The 20,763-nt window shown below is 37.4% G+C and overlaps 1 protein-coding gene across 1 annotated transcript; it reads left to right on the plus strand.

Annotated features, from left to right (window-relative positions):
* Positions 1 to 266: 266 nt before the first annotated feature.
* EMC7 (ER membrane protein complex subunit 7) lies at positions 267 to 10,617 on the plus strand. Its single transcript, XM_075712221.1, has 5 exons — positions 267 to 514; positions 3,592 to 3,711; positions 5,560 to 5,698; positions 6,238 to 6,318; positions 8,440 to 10,617. The coding sequence occupies exons 1-5, from the start codon at positions 267 to 269 to the stop codon at positions 8,590 to 8,592; spliced, it is 741 nt and encodes a 246-aa protein (XP_075568336.1). The 3' UTR covers positions 8,593 to 10,617.
* Positions 10,618 to 20,763: the final 10,146 nt, after the last annotated feature.

Raw genomic sequence — 20,763 nt, forward strand, 5'->3', positions numbered from 1 at the left:
CGCTTCCGCCTCGCGACACGTCATGGCCGAACAGCTCCCTCGCTCCTATTCGCCGGTGCTCTTTACGTCACCTGCCGGCGCGCCGCTCTGTCACGTGCGCACGGCCCCCGGGCCCCGGCCTCCTGGCCTGGTGCGCACGCGCAGCAAGCCCGTGACCCGGCGGCGCGCTGGGCCGCCACGGCTCGCGCTCGGCGCATGCGCGAAGGCGACCGCCCCGCCCCACCCCGCCCCGCCCCGTCCGCTCCCGCGAAGGAGGCGGCGGCGCGATGGCGGCGCGGAGCGGGGCGGCGTCTCTGCTGCTGCTGCTGCTGCTGCTCTGGCTTTTTGCGGCGCCGCTGCCCGATGGCGCCTGTGGCTCGGAGGCAGCTGGGGCAGCGGAGTCGCCGGGCGGCGCGGGCCCTGGGGAGCGGTTTAAGATCGAGGGCCGGGCCGTGGTGCCCGGGGTGAAGCCGCAGGACTGGATCGCGGGGGCCCGGGTGCTGGTGGACGGGGAGGAGCACGTCGGCTTCCTGAAGTGAGCGGCGGGCGGGGCGGGGCGGGGGGCTTGGTCCCGGCGGGGAAGTAGGCGTCCCTCGCCGGGCGTGGGCCCTGTGCCGCGGGGGCCGCTCGGAGATGCCCTCCACCTCCGCGCCGCTGGCGCGCGTAGCGCCCCTTCTGCGCTGGCGGCCGTAAGATGGCGGCCAGCTGTGGCAGAGCGGAGCTGCGCTCTGCAAGTTAGCGGCCTTGTCCCGGTCAGCAGCGCACGGCCGCGATGAACATCTCGCGTCCGACTTTGGCTTTGCTGGTACGCTTGCACCGTGCCTTGTAAGGCGCTACAAATGGCCAGGCCTGTAGCGGACACTTGCAGTGCTGTAGGTATTGTTGTTCTCGGCCTCCTGCAGGCGTGGCCAGATTGATGACTAAGGCTGCTGGCTTCTTAGCGATCAAAAAATTGGAACCGAGTTTTAAATGTAAAGAAACCAAACACTTTTGCATTAAATTCTGGAGTACGGTGTTTGTTCTAAGCTTTTGTGGGTGTAAATTCTGTCACTTCTTTTTTAAGACCCTCTTCTTACCTAAGAATTTACCTGTTCTGGAGAAATGTTTGTTTGTGGCAGAAAGTTACAGCTGTACTTATCTATTACAGTACCTGTGAAAAACTGTTTCACTGTACCAGTGAAAGCTATTTCAAGGCACATGGCTTTATTCCTTCACACAAGATGATGCAAATGCGTTTGGAAGATGTAAAGAATCACATTAGCTTGTTCAGTCTCAGGTGGTAGGGGGTATACTCAGATCAGTAAAGGATCTACAGATATTAAGACATACAAAAATGTTCTCAGAATTGAGAGTTGAACTAATCTCATCGTTTCAAGAGTAGAAGCTAATTCTAAAATCCTTTTTATTATTTTTAATACAGTATAGTATATTGCTTTTAAAATGAGAAAGTTTATATGGAATTAAGATACATCATCTCATAAATACCAATCATTTTTAATTATTCCTTCTGCAGTAAAAGTTGAACTGAACTTTGACTCTGGGAACTGTCGATAGGTTAACAAAACAGCTTTCACTGCAAAACTTGCAGAATCTTATCAGTGTAGCACCTGATAAGCCAGTACAACCAAGTTGTGGGAGCCTGACATCATATTTAGGAGCTGATTTAATAAATACCGTGGAGTTGGTAAGTTTCCAAATGGGTGCTTGGAACTCGAGTTGTCTGAAATATGAGGAACTAGTCTTAGCTAAGAATATACCATATTTATGACACTGTAACCTAGATATCAAGCTCTATTGATTATATTAATTTGATATGTGTATTTATAGATGTATCAAATTATATTGATATAATTTAAAGCCAAACAATATTATATAAGTTACTCAGTTTGATAAACATATTTGTGGATGTTGTGCTACCATAAGCATTGTACATTTTAGCAAAAATGCTTTAATGTTGGGATTTTTTTTTTGTCACCTGTAATGAGCACTGTACTGGATGGCAGTATAATTTTAGTAAGAACTGTGCTAGAATAAAGAACAGTTTTCTTAAATAATGGTGGTATTTCAGGCTCAGTAGAAAGATCCTTCACTTACAGTGACAGATTTAAATGTATTTGGTATATCAGAAGACACATTTGTCGCCATTTCTTGGGCAGGTTTTCATTGTATATTACATGGATGTCATTCCAGTTACCAAAAAGAGGAAAATATTTGACATAGCAAAGTTGCTTTTTGAGTATTTCAAGAGTCATTCTCTAGTACAAGCATTTTTATAAAGTGATTAGTTTCCCCGCTGTAATGAAACTTCTTTCGTCTAAAAAGGCAGTATTGGATACTAGTATGTGAAATGAGAATTTGCTTTCTCATATAAATAAATCTTCAGAAAAAAAACCCTATAATTGAATTTTATCAAAGTAATACTGTAAAGAATGAAAAATGAAAAGGAAATTCTTGGGGAAACATCCCTATAGCGGTTGCAATATAAGATACTGTAAGCATTCTTAGGGATTCAAATAATCACATAAAGTATTAGTGAAACCCACCTACACAGTACTGTTTACATGCTTCTGTCTTCGTGGTGGGAAGGTCCTTAAATGATGTATGTCTTTGAGAGATAGAAAACTTGTGTGAAGGATGTAAGGACAAAATTCTTTTTGAGGGTTCACTTCTGAGAAGGTTGATTTATTTGTTTTCCTGATGCAAGTTTCTAATGTATCAGGTTTAATTACTTTTTTCCCCCTTTGAACAACTTTTTTTGTCTTAACTTTGAGTCTCATTTTTAGGAGAGATATATTTTATATTAATTTTAAAAGGGTAGAGAACACTAGGTTTTAGTTCCTGGAAACTTCTGGAAGCGTGTAGGAGGAAAACTACAAGCTTCTGTACTTTACTCTAATGGCAACTGGTGCTGAAGCTTTCAAGTATCCTTTTACTAATCTTTTTCACTGAATATTGAAGTTTCATATTTTAAAATAAAAGCAGTCTGTCTAAAAATCCCTTCTGTGTATATGTTCAGAGCTCTTATTTTCCTTATTCTTGTGATTGAGCTTTCCAGCGTGGGCTAGTGCTAAAGGGAGCAATTAGAAGTAAAAACCTCTATTTTGCAATAAAGGCACAAACCGCAATTTTTTGCATTGCAAGTCATCTCTAATATCTACCCACACTCTGTAGTATGTCAGGTTTTGGTTTTTTTGCTTTCAGCAGCCATACTGAAGCAAAGTAAACTTTATGTATTTCAGAAGGAGGAAGGAAGGTGTAAGTCAGTTCTGCCATCATTTGAATATGTTAAATCTAACCATTTCATATCTTACTTAGGCTGTGAAAGTATTTCTCCAGCAAGACAATAGCTTGAGGGCATGAGAAGGTCTTTAACATAACTGGTAATTTGTGCTACTGTTGTTGCACACATTGATGACCTTAAGGGGCTTATTCATATTATGAATTTATATTCATATGAATGCTGAGCGATGTAAATTTTCCTTTTGGTGGTTGTTATGTTAAGATTTATAATATAAAATGATATTATAACAGTTTCTTCTATAAAAGAAATAAAGCACCCTCTCTTGTATACTGGAGCATATTGAAATATAGTGGAATTTATTATTTTCTCAGGACAGATGGAAGTTTTGTGGTTCATGATGTACCTTCAGGATCTTATGTAGTGGAAGTTATATCCCCTGCTCATAAATTTGAGCCTGTGCGAGTTGACATAACTTCAAAAGGCAAAATGAGGTGAGCCTTTCCTGATTTGCTTCTGCATTGATCTATTAAGTATGACTGACAGCACAGTATAAGGAGTAATGTAAACAGTACTGTAGATCTGATGTTCCATTTCAGACCATGTTTCAACTTCTTTTAACGTCACTTCTAGGAGCACGTTTCTTAAAATCTAAAGTCCGATTTCTTTCTTCCTTTCATATTTATGGCACTAAATAAGAGGAAATGGATAAAAAGAGTCCTTCTATTTGTTTACTTTTGTTATTTTTCTTATGCAGCTATCCCGAAATAAAATCTAGACATAAGCAGTCAACTGCTTTATCTTTTGCCAATACCTTCCCCCCCTCCCCCTTCCCTTTTTCCTTTCTTTTTTGGTAAATGTTCTGTCAAGACTTGGCACAATGAAAATCTAATTCATTCTAATTCTAAAATATTTCTGTTACACATCTGTAAGATACTCCTTACAGTTACTGGCAAATGCTAGTAGTTGCCAGCCTGCAGTATTTCTGTAGTATCATTAGCTTTTTTTTTTTAATGTTACGGCCAGATACGTTATCCATAACAACTGTAACTGTACATCTTTGCGCACTATTCAGTAAGTAATACAGAAAAATGGCTATCCTATCTAATAAGGTGATTTTTGTTTAAATGAACATGTTTGTAGTTCATTTTTCTTTGTGCTTAGATTTTTTTCCAAACTTTATGAAATTTTTATGTTTATACTTTGTTAGGCAGCATCTCACTGGCAACAATTAATATGTAATAAATACAGAAGGAACTTGGCGAAATAGACACAATAGTGTGTATAACCTCTCATTTAGCACTGTTTTGGTATCTGAGGACTAGAGGTAACAAATTTGATGTTAAGTAAATTGCTAGGATGTGCAGAGCAAAGTATCAGTAGGCTTGACATCTCTACCAGTCAAACATGTAGGAACTATAATGAGGAATACAGTTGGGAGATGCATGAAAAAATGTGATATGTGGGGAAGATGTCAGCTGGGCTTTTCTGAGGAAAGTTCTGCCTTAAAAAAAACACTGGAATTCTTAGAAAGCAGAAACAGCGTGTGGATAACGGATATATTTGATAAGATCTATTTGAAAAATCTCAAAAGCTTTTGAAGAAAATATGAAGTCATAAGGTAGGAGGGAAAGACGTTCTGTGGATGAATGTTTGGTGAAAAATTCAGAAGAAATAAATGATTTCTCTTGTAATGGGCAGAAGTCATCTGTGGAGTTGCACAAGGCAGGTAAATACTCATGAAAAATGGATGAAGAGTGACAAAGTTAGGTGATAGTAGCAAGTAACTATCTAAATACTAGGCCCAAGTGAAGAATACTAGTGAAGAACTATGGAAAGAGCTTAGAAAGTAATAAAGACTGAGATTCAGTATTGATAAACGCAAAGTAATGCACTTAGGGAAAAGGTAGTATTTACTTCATATATAAATAATTGTTGCCCTGAGAAAACTCTGTTTAAGCTACACAACATTGTTCAAAGCTGTACCTTCTCTTTGAACGTTGTAGCTTTTCTTGCTCGTTACCAAGTTCAGAAACAAATGTTTTGCAGAAGTGACATTAGAACAAATAGTCATGTTTCTGATCTGTAGGTCTATTTTCCGTACCAAATTTTTCAGACTGCTTAATAGCTAGCCTGGAAAAAAGGTAAAGTATTATTTGATTCCATAAAGTATGCTGCTGAGAGATACTAGCTTCTGAAAAGTGAAGCCTAGCTGCCACTGCCTAGCGGATAGCTTTGTTTGTAGTCTATTATTAAAACCTTTTTTGGAGTATTATTAAATAATCCTTTTTTTTTTTAAGGATTGTATTTATATTTTTAATTATTTACATTTTGCTCATTAGAGCAAGATACGTGAATTACATCAAAACCTCTGAAGTTGTCAGGCTGCCGTACCCGCTCCAGATGAAATCTTCTGGACCTCCTTCATACTTTATAAAGAGAGAATCTTGGGGATGGACAGATTTCCTCATGAACCCTATGGTACGTACAGGCAACACACAAAGGTTAAAAGTATGCTAAGGATCCAAATATAGCTATTCAGAATACTGAGAATAAAATAATTGAGAAAAGATGTGCACACTTTGCTCTTCTGAGAGGATTGTTTTATTTCTTTGTTTTTTACTTGTTTACAAATAGAAAGTTTTTTTCTGTGACCTCTCCTCCCCTATATGGCCACTCTGTTAATGTATGTCCTCTGAAAATAGCCCATAGTTTGGTTCCTTTGACAACACGATCTTGTTCTAGTAGTGTGGAGATCAACATGTTGCAAGATTATAATTATAACAGTTGAAAGAGATAACAAGCATTTACTTTAATGGTCCAACTTTGAAATCTGTTATTTAAAATGTAATACTTCCTCATCAGGTTTCTTTCCCAAGAAGTGGATTGTTATTGGGTTACTGACGCAGGATGCAGTAGTTTTAGAGTTTGGCTGTTTAGCTAGAAGCTTTATGTCAGTATGTCTAAAAATATCTGAAGCAACAAATAAGCTGAAGAAATATTTGCTGTTTTCTGTGTAGGTGATGATGATGGTTCTTCCATTACTGATATTTGTGCTTTTGCCTAAAGTTGTCAACACCAGTGATCCTGATATGAGACGGGTAAGTACATTCAATTGATGCAGACATAGAGAACAAAGACAATGAGATTTTAAGGTACAGAAAAGTAATAAAACCAAAACTGAACTTTTAAAGAAGCCTTAATGGACATAATTTATTCAGTTAATACAGTGTTGCTGTTCTAACAATAAATTCTAACATTTCCAACTCATGAGTTTGCTGTTAAACAGCACAACAGAGAATTAAATTGTTTGGCACAGCTTTGAAATTGTTAAAGTATGAATGGTGTTTTCCAGAGTTTCTTTAGAGCGATAAATATAATTTCTCAAAGGCTATTTTTTCTATAAATTTCCAATGTATTTCTGCACTATGTTTAAATGTAGCATTTCATTTTTAGACATCATTTAGTAAGTGTCAGGTGTGAGAAGCGTATGATGTGGCACACTCTTACCCATCAACCTAAGCCATATAGTTTACAAGACTGTTAAATCCAGATGTCACAATAGTGTATATGATATGGAGTCTTAATGTAGTCGTTAAATTATCTGACTTACTGTCCTTTCATCATGCAAAATGCCAAATAGCAGAAGGCTAGGACAAAATGGAGATTCAAGGTGTTTGCTAAATCTTTTCTTATCTTTAGAAGTATTCCTTGTCTGTCTTACGTGGTTGCTTTTTGAGGGTTTGGTTGATTTAAACTCCTTTTCCTCTAAATGACCACTGTCTTCAGTAGTACTTTATAGGTGTCTGAGTCTTCTGAAGTAATACCTATAAAAAGCATATCAGAGCTATGTAATGCTCTTTTGGCTTTAATTTTGATTAAAAACAGGATATGAAGATATGATGGATATCCGTGGCATGTTCTTCAAACCAAGCTTTGGAACTTTGGAAGTTAAATTTTCTAAAAAATCACATATTCCTTACTTTTTTCACTGATCTGACACTGCTTGCAGACAGGCTGTTCTGATGGTAAACCATCAGAACTTCTAATGATCTAGTTGTTATTAGCTGACTGATACGATTTGTTAAGGAGAAATTTAAAGTTGAAGGAATCTTGCTTGTCATTTAAATAATCTTTAAAGAACAGGAGAAGGTAGTTTTTAAGAACTCGATTGTAATGGCATTCACTAAATGACCGTGTATTAAATTCTTAAGTGTGTATCTAACTTCAGTTTGCTTGTGGGAGGGTATGGAGCTTGTATTACATTTTTCAAGTTAGCTTGTTTTCTTTATGGAATCAGCACAGTACTAGTTCATCTAGAAAGTTAATGATTTAGTAACTGCTTGTTGTAGAGGCATTAAGTACAGATGTAGTATAGATGCAGTAGTAACAAAGGCTACCATAACAGCTTTTGTTTTGTTTGTACCTTGAAAACAGTTAAAGCTGTATCATTCTGAATGGTAACTAGAGGAGCAAGGTGACAATCCCACATTAAATTGGCAATTACTATAAGCATTATCACATTGTGTATGTGCAGTTCAGCTGTTGTTGCATTAAAAGTACTTCAGGGTTTGCTTGTTTTAAACCGTACTAATTAGTCTCCTAGAGCCACTATGCTAAACTCTAAAGTTACATTAAGCTTAGCTGGATATATGGTCTCACGTTAAAATCCTTCCTTTCATGAAACAAAGAAAACTTAGCTGCTGTACACTAATAGCTTGATGTTACAAAGTAGGGCAATAAAAATATTTAATCCCTTTAAACAGCTTCAAAAATTCGTTGCATTTGGCGTAAATAATACTAATTTGAAAACACAAAAGTATGTGAAATCTGTGAGAACACAGATCTGAAAATCCAAACAAAAGCTTAATTTTTAAATTTTAAAATGGAAGAAAGTAATGCTGAAAGTAAGTAATGGCATCTTTTTCTTTTAGAATTTTTTTTTTTTAATCAGGTGGTTGCCCTGTAAGACTGCTTAAGATGTGGTTACATTTTTGCATATACCAGTGCTTTTAGTTTTGGGGCTTTACGTTTCTGTGTGTAGCTGGGCATTTAGCTGTGGTTGCATAAAAATATGTAGCAATATGTACCCTGGAGGACTACAAGTAGTAAAACAGTATTTGGGAAAATTTGACATCTTCCTGATACAATCTTTCAACTGATGCCTTAGAAACAGCCAGAATTGTTACGAGCTATTAAGGTTATCTAATCTTTGCATGCAGGAAATGGAGCAGTCAATGAACATGCTGAATTCCAACCATGAGCTGCCAGATGTCTCTGAATTCATGACAAGACTTTTCTCTTCAAAATCTTCCAGCAAGTCTGGTAGTAGCAGCAGTAAAGCAGGGAAAAGTAGTTCTGGAAAAAGGAGGTAGTTAAGTCTTCCTCCTAAGCCTGAGTTTGCACAACTGTTTGTTATGTGGTATCATGTTTATTTGTCTTGAAAGATCAAAAAGCCACTACTGTAAACTTAACCAGGCACAAAATACGGTATGCTACAACTGTGGTGTGTAGCTTTTTTTTAGTCTATATAAGCTGTTTTGTACTTGACAATAAGCAAAAGAGGACATGGCTTCAATACTGTATCTGTATAAAGTTACTGATGATACTGAATTAACTATATTGTTCTGTAGAGAATTATTATAAGTTATATGATGTGCTGAACAGTAATGAATGTCTTAATCATAAGACAATGTATAAAAAAATTCAAAGATAATAAAAGTGGAGTTCAGTCTTAAGATGGTTTTCATGTTTTATAGTTGCTGTTGAGTTCTGAAATGAACAAATCCTCCTTTCAAAATTGAGTCGTGGGTTTACCGAGTAATTTGCTGTATCAGCTTGTCATATGCGTTACGTATAAAGTATTTTATTTTACATTGTTTGCTGCCTGTACGCTTTAGTTCAGCGACTTTCCACTTTTTCTTGCCCAGTTTTATTCTAATCTACTTTCTGCTAAAAACTCTTTGGGGGGAAAGAAGGCAAAGCATCCTGCATCAGAAAGTCTTTTCATCTCTGTCAAGTTCATTATGAATCCAAGATATCTATATAACGTGATATGAACATTTATCTTGGATCTTTCCTTTCTAAATCACATGTAATCACTTCTGCAACACTTTTGGGTCTTACTGTTTTCTGTGTGCCATGCATTCATCTTATCAGTGGTATGATTTGAGGCCAAATAGCGAACAAAATTTTTAAAATGAAAGAAAAACCCTAAAAGTATAGTAGGAAGGTAAATACCACTCATCTTTTAAATTATGTTCCAAAGTATACAGCTATCTGTAGGTATGCTTAGTTACTGCCAAAACTTTATTCTTTGAGCATGCCTGTGTGTACTGCAGTATCTTTTCAAACTAGCCAGTAACTTCAGAGAAAAGTTGAAAAATTTTATTGTTTGTTTTCTACTAGATGAATATTTGCAAATTAAAATGATGGCAATACCTGCCAAACACCATTAGCAACTGCCCGTAAATCTTTTTTCTTCAGGTGTTTTTGTGTTTTGGATTTTTTTAGCACAAATGCTGTTGTTTTCCAGTGTTACAATTGCTAGCTTCTTACGTAACAGTATCCATGCAGTATGGGTAATGTATAACTGATTCCAAAAAGGTATTTAACAGATGCCTAAAGTACACCTGAAGCAAAATAAATTCTAATGCATTTATTTGTTCTGCCAAACACTTAGGGCTGTAAATTGTCTTAGAATACATACTTAGAAGTATGCTGTGAAACATAAAAGGTGCAAAAGAATAAGTACTGGTTCATAGGATTAAGTCAACTTTTAAGATGTTGAAGAAATAAACCAATGTTTTTTGGACAGTGGAAGATTTCAGTCTTTGCGAAGTAAGCTGCACAATTTTGGTCTTGTTTTTGTTTTGTTTGAATGCCCTTTTTGCTTTATATATTAAGTAAAATATATCTAACAGAGACAAGAAGATACGTGGATATTCATGCTGGAAGGATTTACTGAAATGAGTGTCATGTTGCCTTTGTTTTTTTTAAAAAACCAAAACAAAACAAAAAAACCCTTCCTCTTTCAGCAGCATCTTACTGAAAAAATCATAGGAAAACCAGGGAGCAGTTCTTTGAAGATGGGGCAATTAGCTTTGTTACTGTGCTGTCCTGAGAAGTACAAGCCACGAGTTACTTTTGTTTAACAGTAATTCGAATGACAATTAAATTGCATTAGCTTGTTTTAATCACAGTTTGTTTGATAATTAATTACACTGATGCATTTTTCATTGTTACAAAGCTGAGAACAGCAATATTTCTGCCTTCTTTCATTGTGTCTGTTTATGGTTTTGATCTGTCTTTAAGGGAGAATGGAGAATTCAGGCCATGAAAAGATAAAAGTCTTTGTTAAGAGTTCAGAGTAAAAAAAATTACAGGAATTGTAAGGTTCCTAATAAAACTTTGGAAGGAGCATATGGAATATTCAACACTTGTTTTTTTTTCTTCGAAATGATATATCAAGGTACAGGCAATTTCTTTGTGCGTCGGGATCAGATGCAGTGTACCACTGCTTTGTCTTCCTCAAGAGAAAACTGCCCCACCCCCCGAAACCTGTTGCCTGAACAATCTAAGCCCAGAAATCTTGCTACCTAATGTTATTCCCTCAATCATGTGCGTTATTCCTCTCCTTTTCGGACACTTTTGTGATAAAGTGATTTATAGTGTGTATTGGTCTGCTGCTGAACTAGTGCTAGTTACAATGGTACCAGCATTTTTTTTTTTTTTTTTTTTTTAATTTAGAGCTGGAATCTGTGTGTGTCAAGTGAGGAAAAGAGGTTCTAGCCACAGTGCCTTGGTCACTTAAAATCGTAATGTGGTCTTGGGTTATCATAAATACTGCTGGGCAAAGCTTATTTGATAGCTTTCCTATTGCGGTTACTAGTATAATGCAAGGTTGTCTTTCTGCAGAAAGTAGATGTTTGCTATAGTTCAAATTCCTTGTCCTTATTTACAGATTTTTAGTAGTCGTCTTTCTGTATTAAGTCCGACATACCTGTTTTCCCAATAAAACATAGCTGCCTTTTAGAGAGGCTACTTGAGATAACAAGGCAGATGGTAAGTTGAAGCAGCTGATACCTCAGAACAGAAATTAAGTATGTACAGAATCTTCCTGGCCTACAGACAAGCTGATTTCCTCGTTGCCAAAAGGAGGAAGACTTGCTCCCTCAGCTTGGACTGGGTAGTCCTGCTGCCTTCTGCCTACGAGTTCTGGTACTTCTCAGGCTTTGCCCTTTGTTGACTTAACAAGAGAAATTTGTCCATCTTTCTGCTGGATTTCTGTTATGTTTTGGAGAGTTAAATCAGCTCACAGAAAGATCAAAGAAAATACCAGAGCCAGCAGAAAGTAAGCACCAGAGGCATGCAGTCAGAAGCAGGAACTCATCTCTGATTTGGCAGTGAGTGCGAGTAATGGAATCAGCTCACTGCATCTTAAGGATTTGTAGCCTAAGAGCTCATTTAGCCGTGTTCTGAATGAGTGGGCAACTGAGTTTATGACAGGCTGTGTAGAAGGGAGAAGAGACATATTTTCCTGAAGTCTGTTTCAACTGTTAGTCATTTAAGTTGGCCTGGAAGGTGTTTAGAACAGTTTGAAATAATTTTATCAATTACTTCATCAAAGATGCTTTCATTCCTCACATGTGAGGAAGAACTTTATAGATACCTCGCTGTTTTAAACAAAGAAAATACTTGTTGGTGCTCTTTTTGATGAAGTGGGGATGATAATGGCTCTGTAAATGGGGTGTGTATTGCTTCAAAGAGAAAGGCTGGCTTGTGGTTGAGATTTCTATTTGTGAAGAGGACTTTAGAATCAAGTGCCTTGGGTTCTGATGCAACTGTCAGGCTTTGTGCAAATCATTTATGATTTCTGTTTCAGTTTCTTGTGTATGAAGTATGAGAAACTTGTCTCACAAAAGTAATTGTAAGGATAAATTTAGTAATGAATATAGTACTGAAATAGTATGGCTGTGAGCTTACTGAAGAAAATCTCGTAAGCAAGCTTCTTAAAGAGCATGTTTATTAAGCCTTTGTATGTAGTTCTTTATACATATTTATTAAAGCAACCCTTTTAAGTAACCACATGTCAAGATTTCCAAAGCAGTCTAGGCAATTTAAGTACATATTCTTTTCCAATTTAGTGAAAAGTGTATTAAATCACTAAGATCCATTTAAACATCTCCACTTGGGCATTAATGGACCTGTAATTGCATAAAAGTTGTGTGTGATCAGTAGCTCAAAGAGGGCAAAGTTTGTTTTACATTTTGATAAAAGGACCCTGGTTTCACAGGCTAACAGTGATAGCAGTACCTTAAGGTACTAAAAGCATTTCACTTTCACTTTTAAGACATCATGTCTGGCCTTAATCCTGCTGCTATTGATAGTAGATAGTGAATTTGTATTCCTATGATTTTTTGTTTCATTTGAAACTTACTTCTTGTAGGAAAATAACCAATAAGAAATATAAGTAATGGTAGAGCCTCAGTGGCAATGCATGTTTTTCATTCTGATGTGTCAGCATATATGGACAAACGATTATAAGAGAGCAAATGAAGATGTCTGGCCACTTTGTGACTCATATGTCTGTATGTCATAACTGTAGTTACAGCTTTTAGGAGAGCACAGGCTTCTGCATTTGCCTATGACCCATGTGAATGAAGAGAAAGCAGTGATCCCATGTTTCTTTCCAGCTGGGTAAGATTGTTATGCCATTCAAGAGATTGAGCTCATCAGTCTCTTCTTGATCACTACATAAAAACTGGTCACCCATTTAAGGCTCTTCCTTAAATGGTATAATCTAGCACCAAGCAATCCATCTTTCCCCAACTATTGATGTAGGCTTCATTCTGTGTAACAGTCTGCCAATGGACTGACTAAATACAAACCACATTATTACACCTTAACTGCCAAAAAGCAAGCAGTATCAATTGTGAAGAACAGAATTTCAAAAATCTTACTGCTTTCATCGTTTCAGTGTCTGTCAAGACAGGACCTTAGATCTTAATGACTATTTTGAACTTGATACTGTGTGTAAAATCTGGTGATTCAGACCATAAAATAATACAACATTCAGGGAGCTTTTAGTCACAAAATTGTCTGTAGGTATAGTATTGAGTTTTAGTCTATTTTCAGGTTAAGCTAGTGAAAGCTTCTTGAAGTCACAAATAGTTGCTTTAGGGTTTTTTATTTATTTCTGTTGTTTCAAAATCCATAAAGGATTATGAATCCTTTGTCATAATAAATATTGCTTCTTCAGGAAAACCTGTCTACTTTTGAAATGACAAGGTTATTCCTTCAAATTATGCTGGCAGTGACTCTTGTGTAATACTTTGTTTCCAATAAGGTTATGAAGATTTAATGACAGTATAATTTTGTGTGCAAGTGGAACTTAGCTCTTTTATTGATGATGCACAAAACCAGATTACAGTTGAGCTCATTTTTATTATGTATTTGGTTCTGCATGGCTGATAGGAATAAAAATCAATTAAAGACTGTCATTCAGTCAAGGGCAAATGCTAGTGAATATACAACAGAAAGAAAACCTTTCATGGCATTTTTCGACCAAAACTGGATTTTGAACTGATTCTTTAAAGCTGAATACAAAGATCAAAAAGTAATATATAAGGTGGTGAAACTCATTTGAAAACAGAGCAAGTAAAAAAGTTTTTAAAGGAATATTTTCTGTTTGAAATATTAGAATGTTCTTGTTAGAAGCTCTCTGGGTTCTTTAAGGATCTTCTTGCTGTCTGGTACACACAGGAGTACCATTTCCCTTTGTGTTTCAGAATGGAGAATAGGACACCCAAGCTCATAGTCCGGTGTGCAGGGCACAGGGATGCTGTTTACCATGCAGATGCACGGAGAATCCGGTTAAATACTTGGAGTAATACTTCCCGTTCCTGGGATCAGAACATAATAAGACGTTGAACTCATTTGTGGGAGTGGGAAGGAGTGTTTCTTTTCCTGCCAATTTGTTTTCTCAGCCATCCATAGATGTGGTTCAGGTTGCTTCAGTTTGGCAGGTGGGAAATGTATAAGCTGTATTGATAAAGGTTTAATTTCTTGACTGTGGTAAAGAGTATTTAAAGAAATGGGAGATCAAGATTAAGCCTCCTAATGTTTAGCACTGTGGAGCAGTTACTGAAAGACAGGCTTATAGTGGAATAAGTGCAGCATCCATTATCATATTTACCAAAAGTGATGAGAATTGAACCATGGTGGTGTTACCAGCTATGGGATTAAAGGATCCAGATGGTCCTTTCATAAAAATAATACTTCTACCTGTAGCTTGGTAAGGGTCCCCCACGTTAGGCATGTGAATCTATAGACAGTTGGTAGAGATTCCTCGAGAAACCTTATCTTATAATCCTCTCATTTTTTTTATTTGAATTTTAGTGTTGATATTCCCTCTTTTGTTTTGGGTTGTTTTCCTGCTAATTCTATTCATATGGTATTTACACGGAGTTTTTTCACTTCTATTTGCCCTTCGTTTTTATGAAGACCATAAGGGTCTTGTTGAAATTGCTGTAGCAAAATCTATTCAGCTGGTGCTGGCAGAAATAATTGTATACATCACTTGTGCTTTCAAGTGTTTCAGTGGTAGCAACCAATTATTTCTATCACCAGGTAGCTAGCTAATAGTGGAGAGGTCATTTGTCCTCAAAAGATCTGATCAAATTGCTGTGCTTTCATTGTAATATGTTTGAGGCTTATTTTGTTGTAGAATTTTTTTGAAACCCTTTAAGTGTACCCTGAGGAGAGGATCAGAAAGATCGTACAGTCAGCCACAGTTCACTGAAAATAGAAGAGTTTAACAAAATGCACTATTTACAGTGTTCCCTTTGGAGGGGACAAAAAAAAAAAAAAAAGAAGAAAATGTCCAGAGGGCCTGGGTAGCTCCTCATGAAAAATGTTGACACTGAAAGTCACCTGTTGCTTTCAGCCCACTTCATTAGTATCACATAGGAAAGAAACACACCTGAAGAATTCTGCCTCTTTCAATCTTAAATCTGTATTACAAAAAATCTGCATGCTCTCCTTCATACACTGTAGCTGTTTATGCATCTCTCATATATGATGGACTAAACTTGCCCTCTGAAGCTCATTAAGTGCCTTTATAGCTCTGCAGTACCTTGTTAGCCTTTTTTAATCTGTTGTACATTGTCCAAATTTGGTAGGCTTTTTTAACTAGATAAACTTCCACTTTCTCAAACGTGCTTCTTTTTACAGCTGTAATCACTTCTTACAGACTTAAATTTCTAACTTGAATTAAGCACTGTTTGTTGGGGTTTCTTCTTTAAATGGTGCTCACATTGCTTACTCTTTTTTTCATGTATTTTTAATACTTTACATATAGTTTTTGTTTACATACTTTTACTGCCTAATAATACTTTTATGTTCCAAGTTAGGAATTTGAATAAGCAGGTATTTCTGCAATAACAACATGTGTTACTGAGAATATTGATACAGTTTATCAACAAAAATCTAAACCGTGAAATGGGTTCTGCTGTGTTTGCTATTTTTAGCAGTGCTTACTTGCTTCAGTTAGCTCCTTTATGAACAAAATACGGGCCAAAATTACCAGTGCAGCCAGGTTATATAAATACCTGCGGAAAAATACGTAAATGCATCTGAAGATCTTGCTCTGCTATACAATGTTACTTTTGAAGGGAAGTTCAGTATTCTTTCTCCAGCCAACGCAAGGGGTATTGGTCTCAGCTGTTGAAGACAGCATTATGGCTATTCCACATGATGGCTGCAGATAGTAGGTGATGAAAAATGCCTAGCCTACATGGTAGGAATGTACTTTTCACATGTGTATGGCCTTGTACTGCTGTAACACTTCCAGATAGTCTCCTCTGAGTGACCATCATCTGTGGCCCAAGTATGCCATAACCAGAAATGCTTAAAATGCAATAGTCAGGAAAGGTCATTAAGCTAACCAAATTGAAGCAAGGGTAAATAAACAAGAGTTTAAACCATAACCCTGAGATCTGTGCATGAACTTCCCTTAATTTCTAAATTCTATAGGTTAAGTTTCAGAATCAGTGTGTTAAAGAGGTATTACAGGTTTTCTAGTCTGTATAGGTTCTTAGACCATAGGTTCTTAACACCACAGTTCCTTAAAACCTTTCAGTAGTCATTGAGCAATTAGACTAATTCTTATGATATCATCTCAACCTCTCTCCTGGGGAGAACTGTGGGCAGTGAAATGTCTTGGTTTGGTAGAAATTTTTCTGCTCCCGCCCTATCCACCCCCTGTGTATTATTCACGTTGCTATCCATTTTCCTTAAACAACAACAGGATCAAGAAACTAAGTCATGTACTTAGTGTGAGACAGTGAGATCTGCAATAACCATCATTTCCAGGAGAGATTGATTCCACAGTCAGCTGCACAGACGCGTGTTAGTGTGGTGGTATATACATGTTTTGGGTTTGGTTTTTTTGTTTGTTTTTTCCCTGGGCTCACCATCAAACTGAGAATTTAATTTGTTTATTTAAAGCCTGCCTTATGTTCTGAAGCACTTTTTTTATGATCCTTCCAAGCATTTCTTGTGATGGTATATTTTTCTAGATGAAAAGCCCCTCTTTTCTTGGTTTTTTTAGCAATGCTACTTCAGCTGTGAGGTTGCTAGAGAGCAACAGAAGTCACAGAATCTCTCTTTGGAAATGAGATGGTTGCCATGACAATTCTCCCAGTTGCTTCTTGTCCCAGATAAGAAAATCATTTTTAGACTCCCATATTACAAGGTTAGGCTACAATGTTTTAAACTAAACAATACAGCTAATTGATCCAAATTAAAGATCAACACATTGCTTGTTAAAAATCTTTGGGTTGATAATCAGCTAAAATTGTTGAATCAAATATTTGTGCAGGTACTTATCAAATATTTTTTGCTATTTTTGATCAGATACTTGAGGTAAAACTGGTGCATTGAGATGGAAAATATTTTCATCTTACTGATTTTACTAAATGTCTTTTTTTTGTACGAGAAATTATCCTGAAAGCTGACTGATACCTAGATAAAATATGTATCTAAAAATATGACTCTGAGTTTGAATCATATTTTGCAATATGCTAAATCTGGATCAAACCTGAAATGCTAGATACTTTCGAGGTTTATTATTTCTGAAGTCCAGACAGTTGATGGTGGAAGTGTTGGTTGTTTTGGTGGTCTCTAGTCAACCTTGCTTTGAGCAGGATTATCACCAACTCCAGTGCAGTCATGCTGTGTCTAGCCAGTATTAAAAACCTCCAAGCATGGAGGTTTTGCAACCTGTCTGGGAAAGCTGTTCCCATCCTGCACTACTGGTGAACAAGCTTTCCCAAATGTCCAATTTGAACCTCCCAAGTCACAGGTTGTGGTTATTGCACCATGTTATTGTTGGCACCATGTTATTATTAGTGTTATTAATCCTGGTAAACACAAAAGTCTGGGAGGTTCAGATGAATAGTGACAGGCAGAGGAACCTTGGTTAACCTAATAGAAAACTAGAAGACAGAGAGTTGACTGCTCCTAAGACTACCAAAGAAGAATGATCAGACCATTGTCCCTGGTGTGAAACACGAAGAAACTAAAGAATCTCTCCCAGAACTCCTTGCAGAGTGAAGTATTGCCTACAGGGGACTCACTATGGGATGCAGGGGGAAGGGCACTTTGGAACTGTTTAAAGGTTATTATGGATTGCTTTTAATGGGACTGTGAGAATGTGTGAAATTTTCTATGGAATGTTTAGAGGAAGGACCAAAGGTTGGGAAATGGAGGGATCTGTGTGGCAGGGAGGAACAAGCATGGTTTGATTTCTTTCTTGACCAGCCTATGCCTAGTGCTTTTCATCACCTTATCATCCCGTTTTTTTCAGCTCTCTTATTTTCAGAGCTTTGAAGTGTAGCTCACTGTTCTTTATTTCTCTTAGTTTTTCCCCTGTTTTAAAAGATAGGCCTCTACTATGCCTGCTGAAGTCCTCTGAGACCTCCATGACTTCTAAAAGGTAATTGTAATGGTTCAGAGAGGACATCTGCCAGTTCGTAAGGTGCCTGTAGAATTTAATCTGTTCTTGCCACTTTGAAAATACCTAAATTCCTCAGTATCCTCGAGATGTTTTTCATCTAATCTGGCCTCCAGGCCTACTCCTTCATTAAAATTAATTTCATTAAGTATCTGATCACTGTTTATGAAGTCTGCCACAAAAAAAAAAGGCATCAAATCTGTGCCATTTGCCCTCCTCCCTCATTAAATAATGGATTTTTCGTTTTGACTTCTTTTTATTTCCAGTGCATTTACAGAATATTTGTCTGTTTTTTATGTCCCTTGCTAATGGTAACTTTTGTTATTACAATAAACCTTGTGTTATTCCTATATAGTCACTCTTAGGGATTTGTCCTTTTATTCTACTTGTTTGCACAACTTCATTCTGACTTTCAAGTTTTTAAAGATCTTTTGAACCAGACCTTTTGAGTTCTTAGTATGGTTCCTGTCTTTCTCCATTAGAAATAGTTTGTCATTTCTCCTTCATTATAGTACATTTTATTAATTGCCAGCCCCCTTAAAGAGTCTTTCTCTCTCAGACTCTTAGCAAGAGAGGATAGAAAATGGTTGCCTAAGTTTCTTGGTCTGGTTTTTTGGTCATTGGGGTTTTTTGTTTGTTTGTTTGTTTTAAATATATTAAGATAGGTGTCACCTAAATTGCATGCCACACAAATACTCCCCAACAGTTTCCACCTGCAATGATTGTATCTGGTAATTTCTGCTACCTTTAGAATAAAAAAGTCATTTACACAATGTGTCCTATCATACTCTTTTCCAAAGATACCTGAGTAACTTAAGTTTTTCACTACCACTAGTCATATCTGTCAGCTAACCAAACAATTATTTTCCAATGTCTTCCATGATGATGGACTTGGATGCATTTTCCAAGTTAGGTCCTACTTCAGTGTTTTTGTTGAAAGTGAAGCCTTTTCAATTCAGCTAAGTTTGTATGCCTTTAGAATTTAATCAATGGTTCAATAGGAAGCCATGAAGAATATGTTTTTAGTGTTTACTTCAGACCTTGGAATATTTTCATAAAGAAATCTGAAAAAGAAGTTGCTGAACATTTGAAAAGTCAAATGTTTCTAAGAGGGAAGCATTTGTTTTGTTTTACATTCAGTCAAAAATATGTACCTTGGTTCATTTCCCAAATAATGGTTCATCTCACAAATAATGGATGTGTAAAGAGATTTAGAAGCTGTATTGAAAATAGTCTTATGTGCAGTGTGTTTCAGCAGTTAATAACTGCTTTCTGTGTTGCCAGACAAAACACACTTCATGTGCCATTGCCAGCGCAGAAGTTCAAGAACAAGTGAAAACTGTTACGAACGTTTTTTTGTTACTGATCCTATACAAAGATACCAAAGTGCATTTAGCCAAGGTTGCAAAGCAATTCAAAGTCACTTAAAGTTGCAGAAGTATTTTTATGGCCTGGTTTTGTTGTTTGGGTTTTTTTGATGTTTTTTTTTTTATTTTCCCCCCCAAAGCAATCATGTGGGCTGTGCACCCATAAAACTTATTTCAGGAAAGATACTCAGTGAGCCCTTTTTTATATGTTTTATGTTTTTTGCCTCATTAGAACTTTCTTGAGTTCCTTGGTATGCTGAACAAGATTATTGCATGAAAGTTAGAATTTTTACATGTTTCTGGCAAAAATACAAACCCATAAATACCCCATTTCAAGCCTTTTGAAGACCCTGGGTATGCAAGTTGCCAGCCTGTGTCAAAGCCTTTCCCATAATGGTGGAGGCCATCTTGGGCACAGCTATCATGAAATGATACTGGTTTTGATTCTTGGAGAAGTAAGGAGGAGGTCAGCAGAACTGCTATCTTGGACTTCTGGAGGGCAGACTTTGGCCTGTTCAGGAGACTGGTTGACAGAGTCCCTTGGGAGACAGTCCTGAAGGGCAAAGGTGTCCAGAGAGGTTGGGCATTCTTCAAAAAGGAAATCTTAAAGGTGCAAGAGCAGGCTCAGAAAGATGAGCTGGTGGGGAAGAAGACTGGCCTGGCTGAACAGAGAGCTTTGGCTGGAACTCAGGAGGGGAAAAAAAGGAGTTTATGATTTTTGGAAGAAGGGGCAGGCAACTCAGGAGACCTACGAGGATATCATGAGGTTATGCAGGGAGAAAAGTAGAAGGGCCAAAGCCCAACTAGAACTTAATCTGGTAAAAGACAATAAAAAGTGTTTCTATTAATACGGTAGCAACAAAAGGAGAGCTAAGGAGAATCTCCATCCTTTATTTGATGTGTGTGGGGGGAAACACAGTGACAAAGGATGAGGAAAAGGCTAAGGTACTTAATGCCTTCTTTGCCTCAGTATTTAATAGTAAGACCAGTTGTTCTGTGGGTACCCAGCCCCCTCAGCTGGAAGACAGGGACGGGGAGCAGAATGAAACCCCCATAGTCCAATGGTTAATGACCTGCTATACCAATTAGACACTCACAAGTCTATGGGGCCAGATGGGATCCACCAAAGGGTACTGAGGGAGCTGGTGGAAGTGTTCACCAAG

Source organism: Pelecanus crispus, chromosome 6 (genome assembly GCF_030463565.1).
Source record: "Pelecanus crispus isolate bPelCri1 chromosome 6, bPelCri1.pri, whole genome shotgun sequence".
Classification (NCBI taxonomy): domain Eukaryota; kingdom Metazoa; phylum Chordata; class Aves; order Pelecaniformes; family Pelecanidae; genus Pelecanus; species Pelecanus crispus.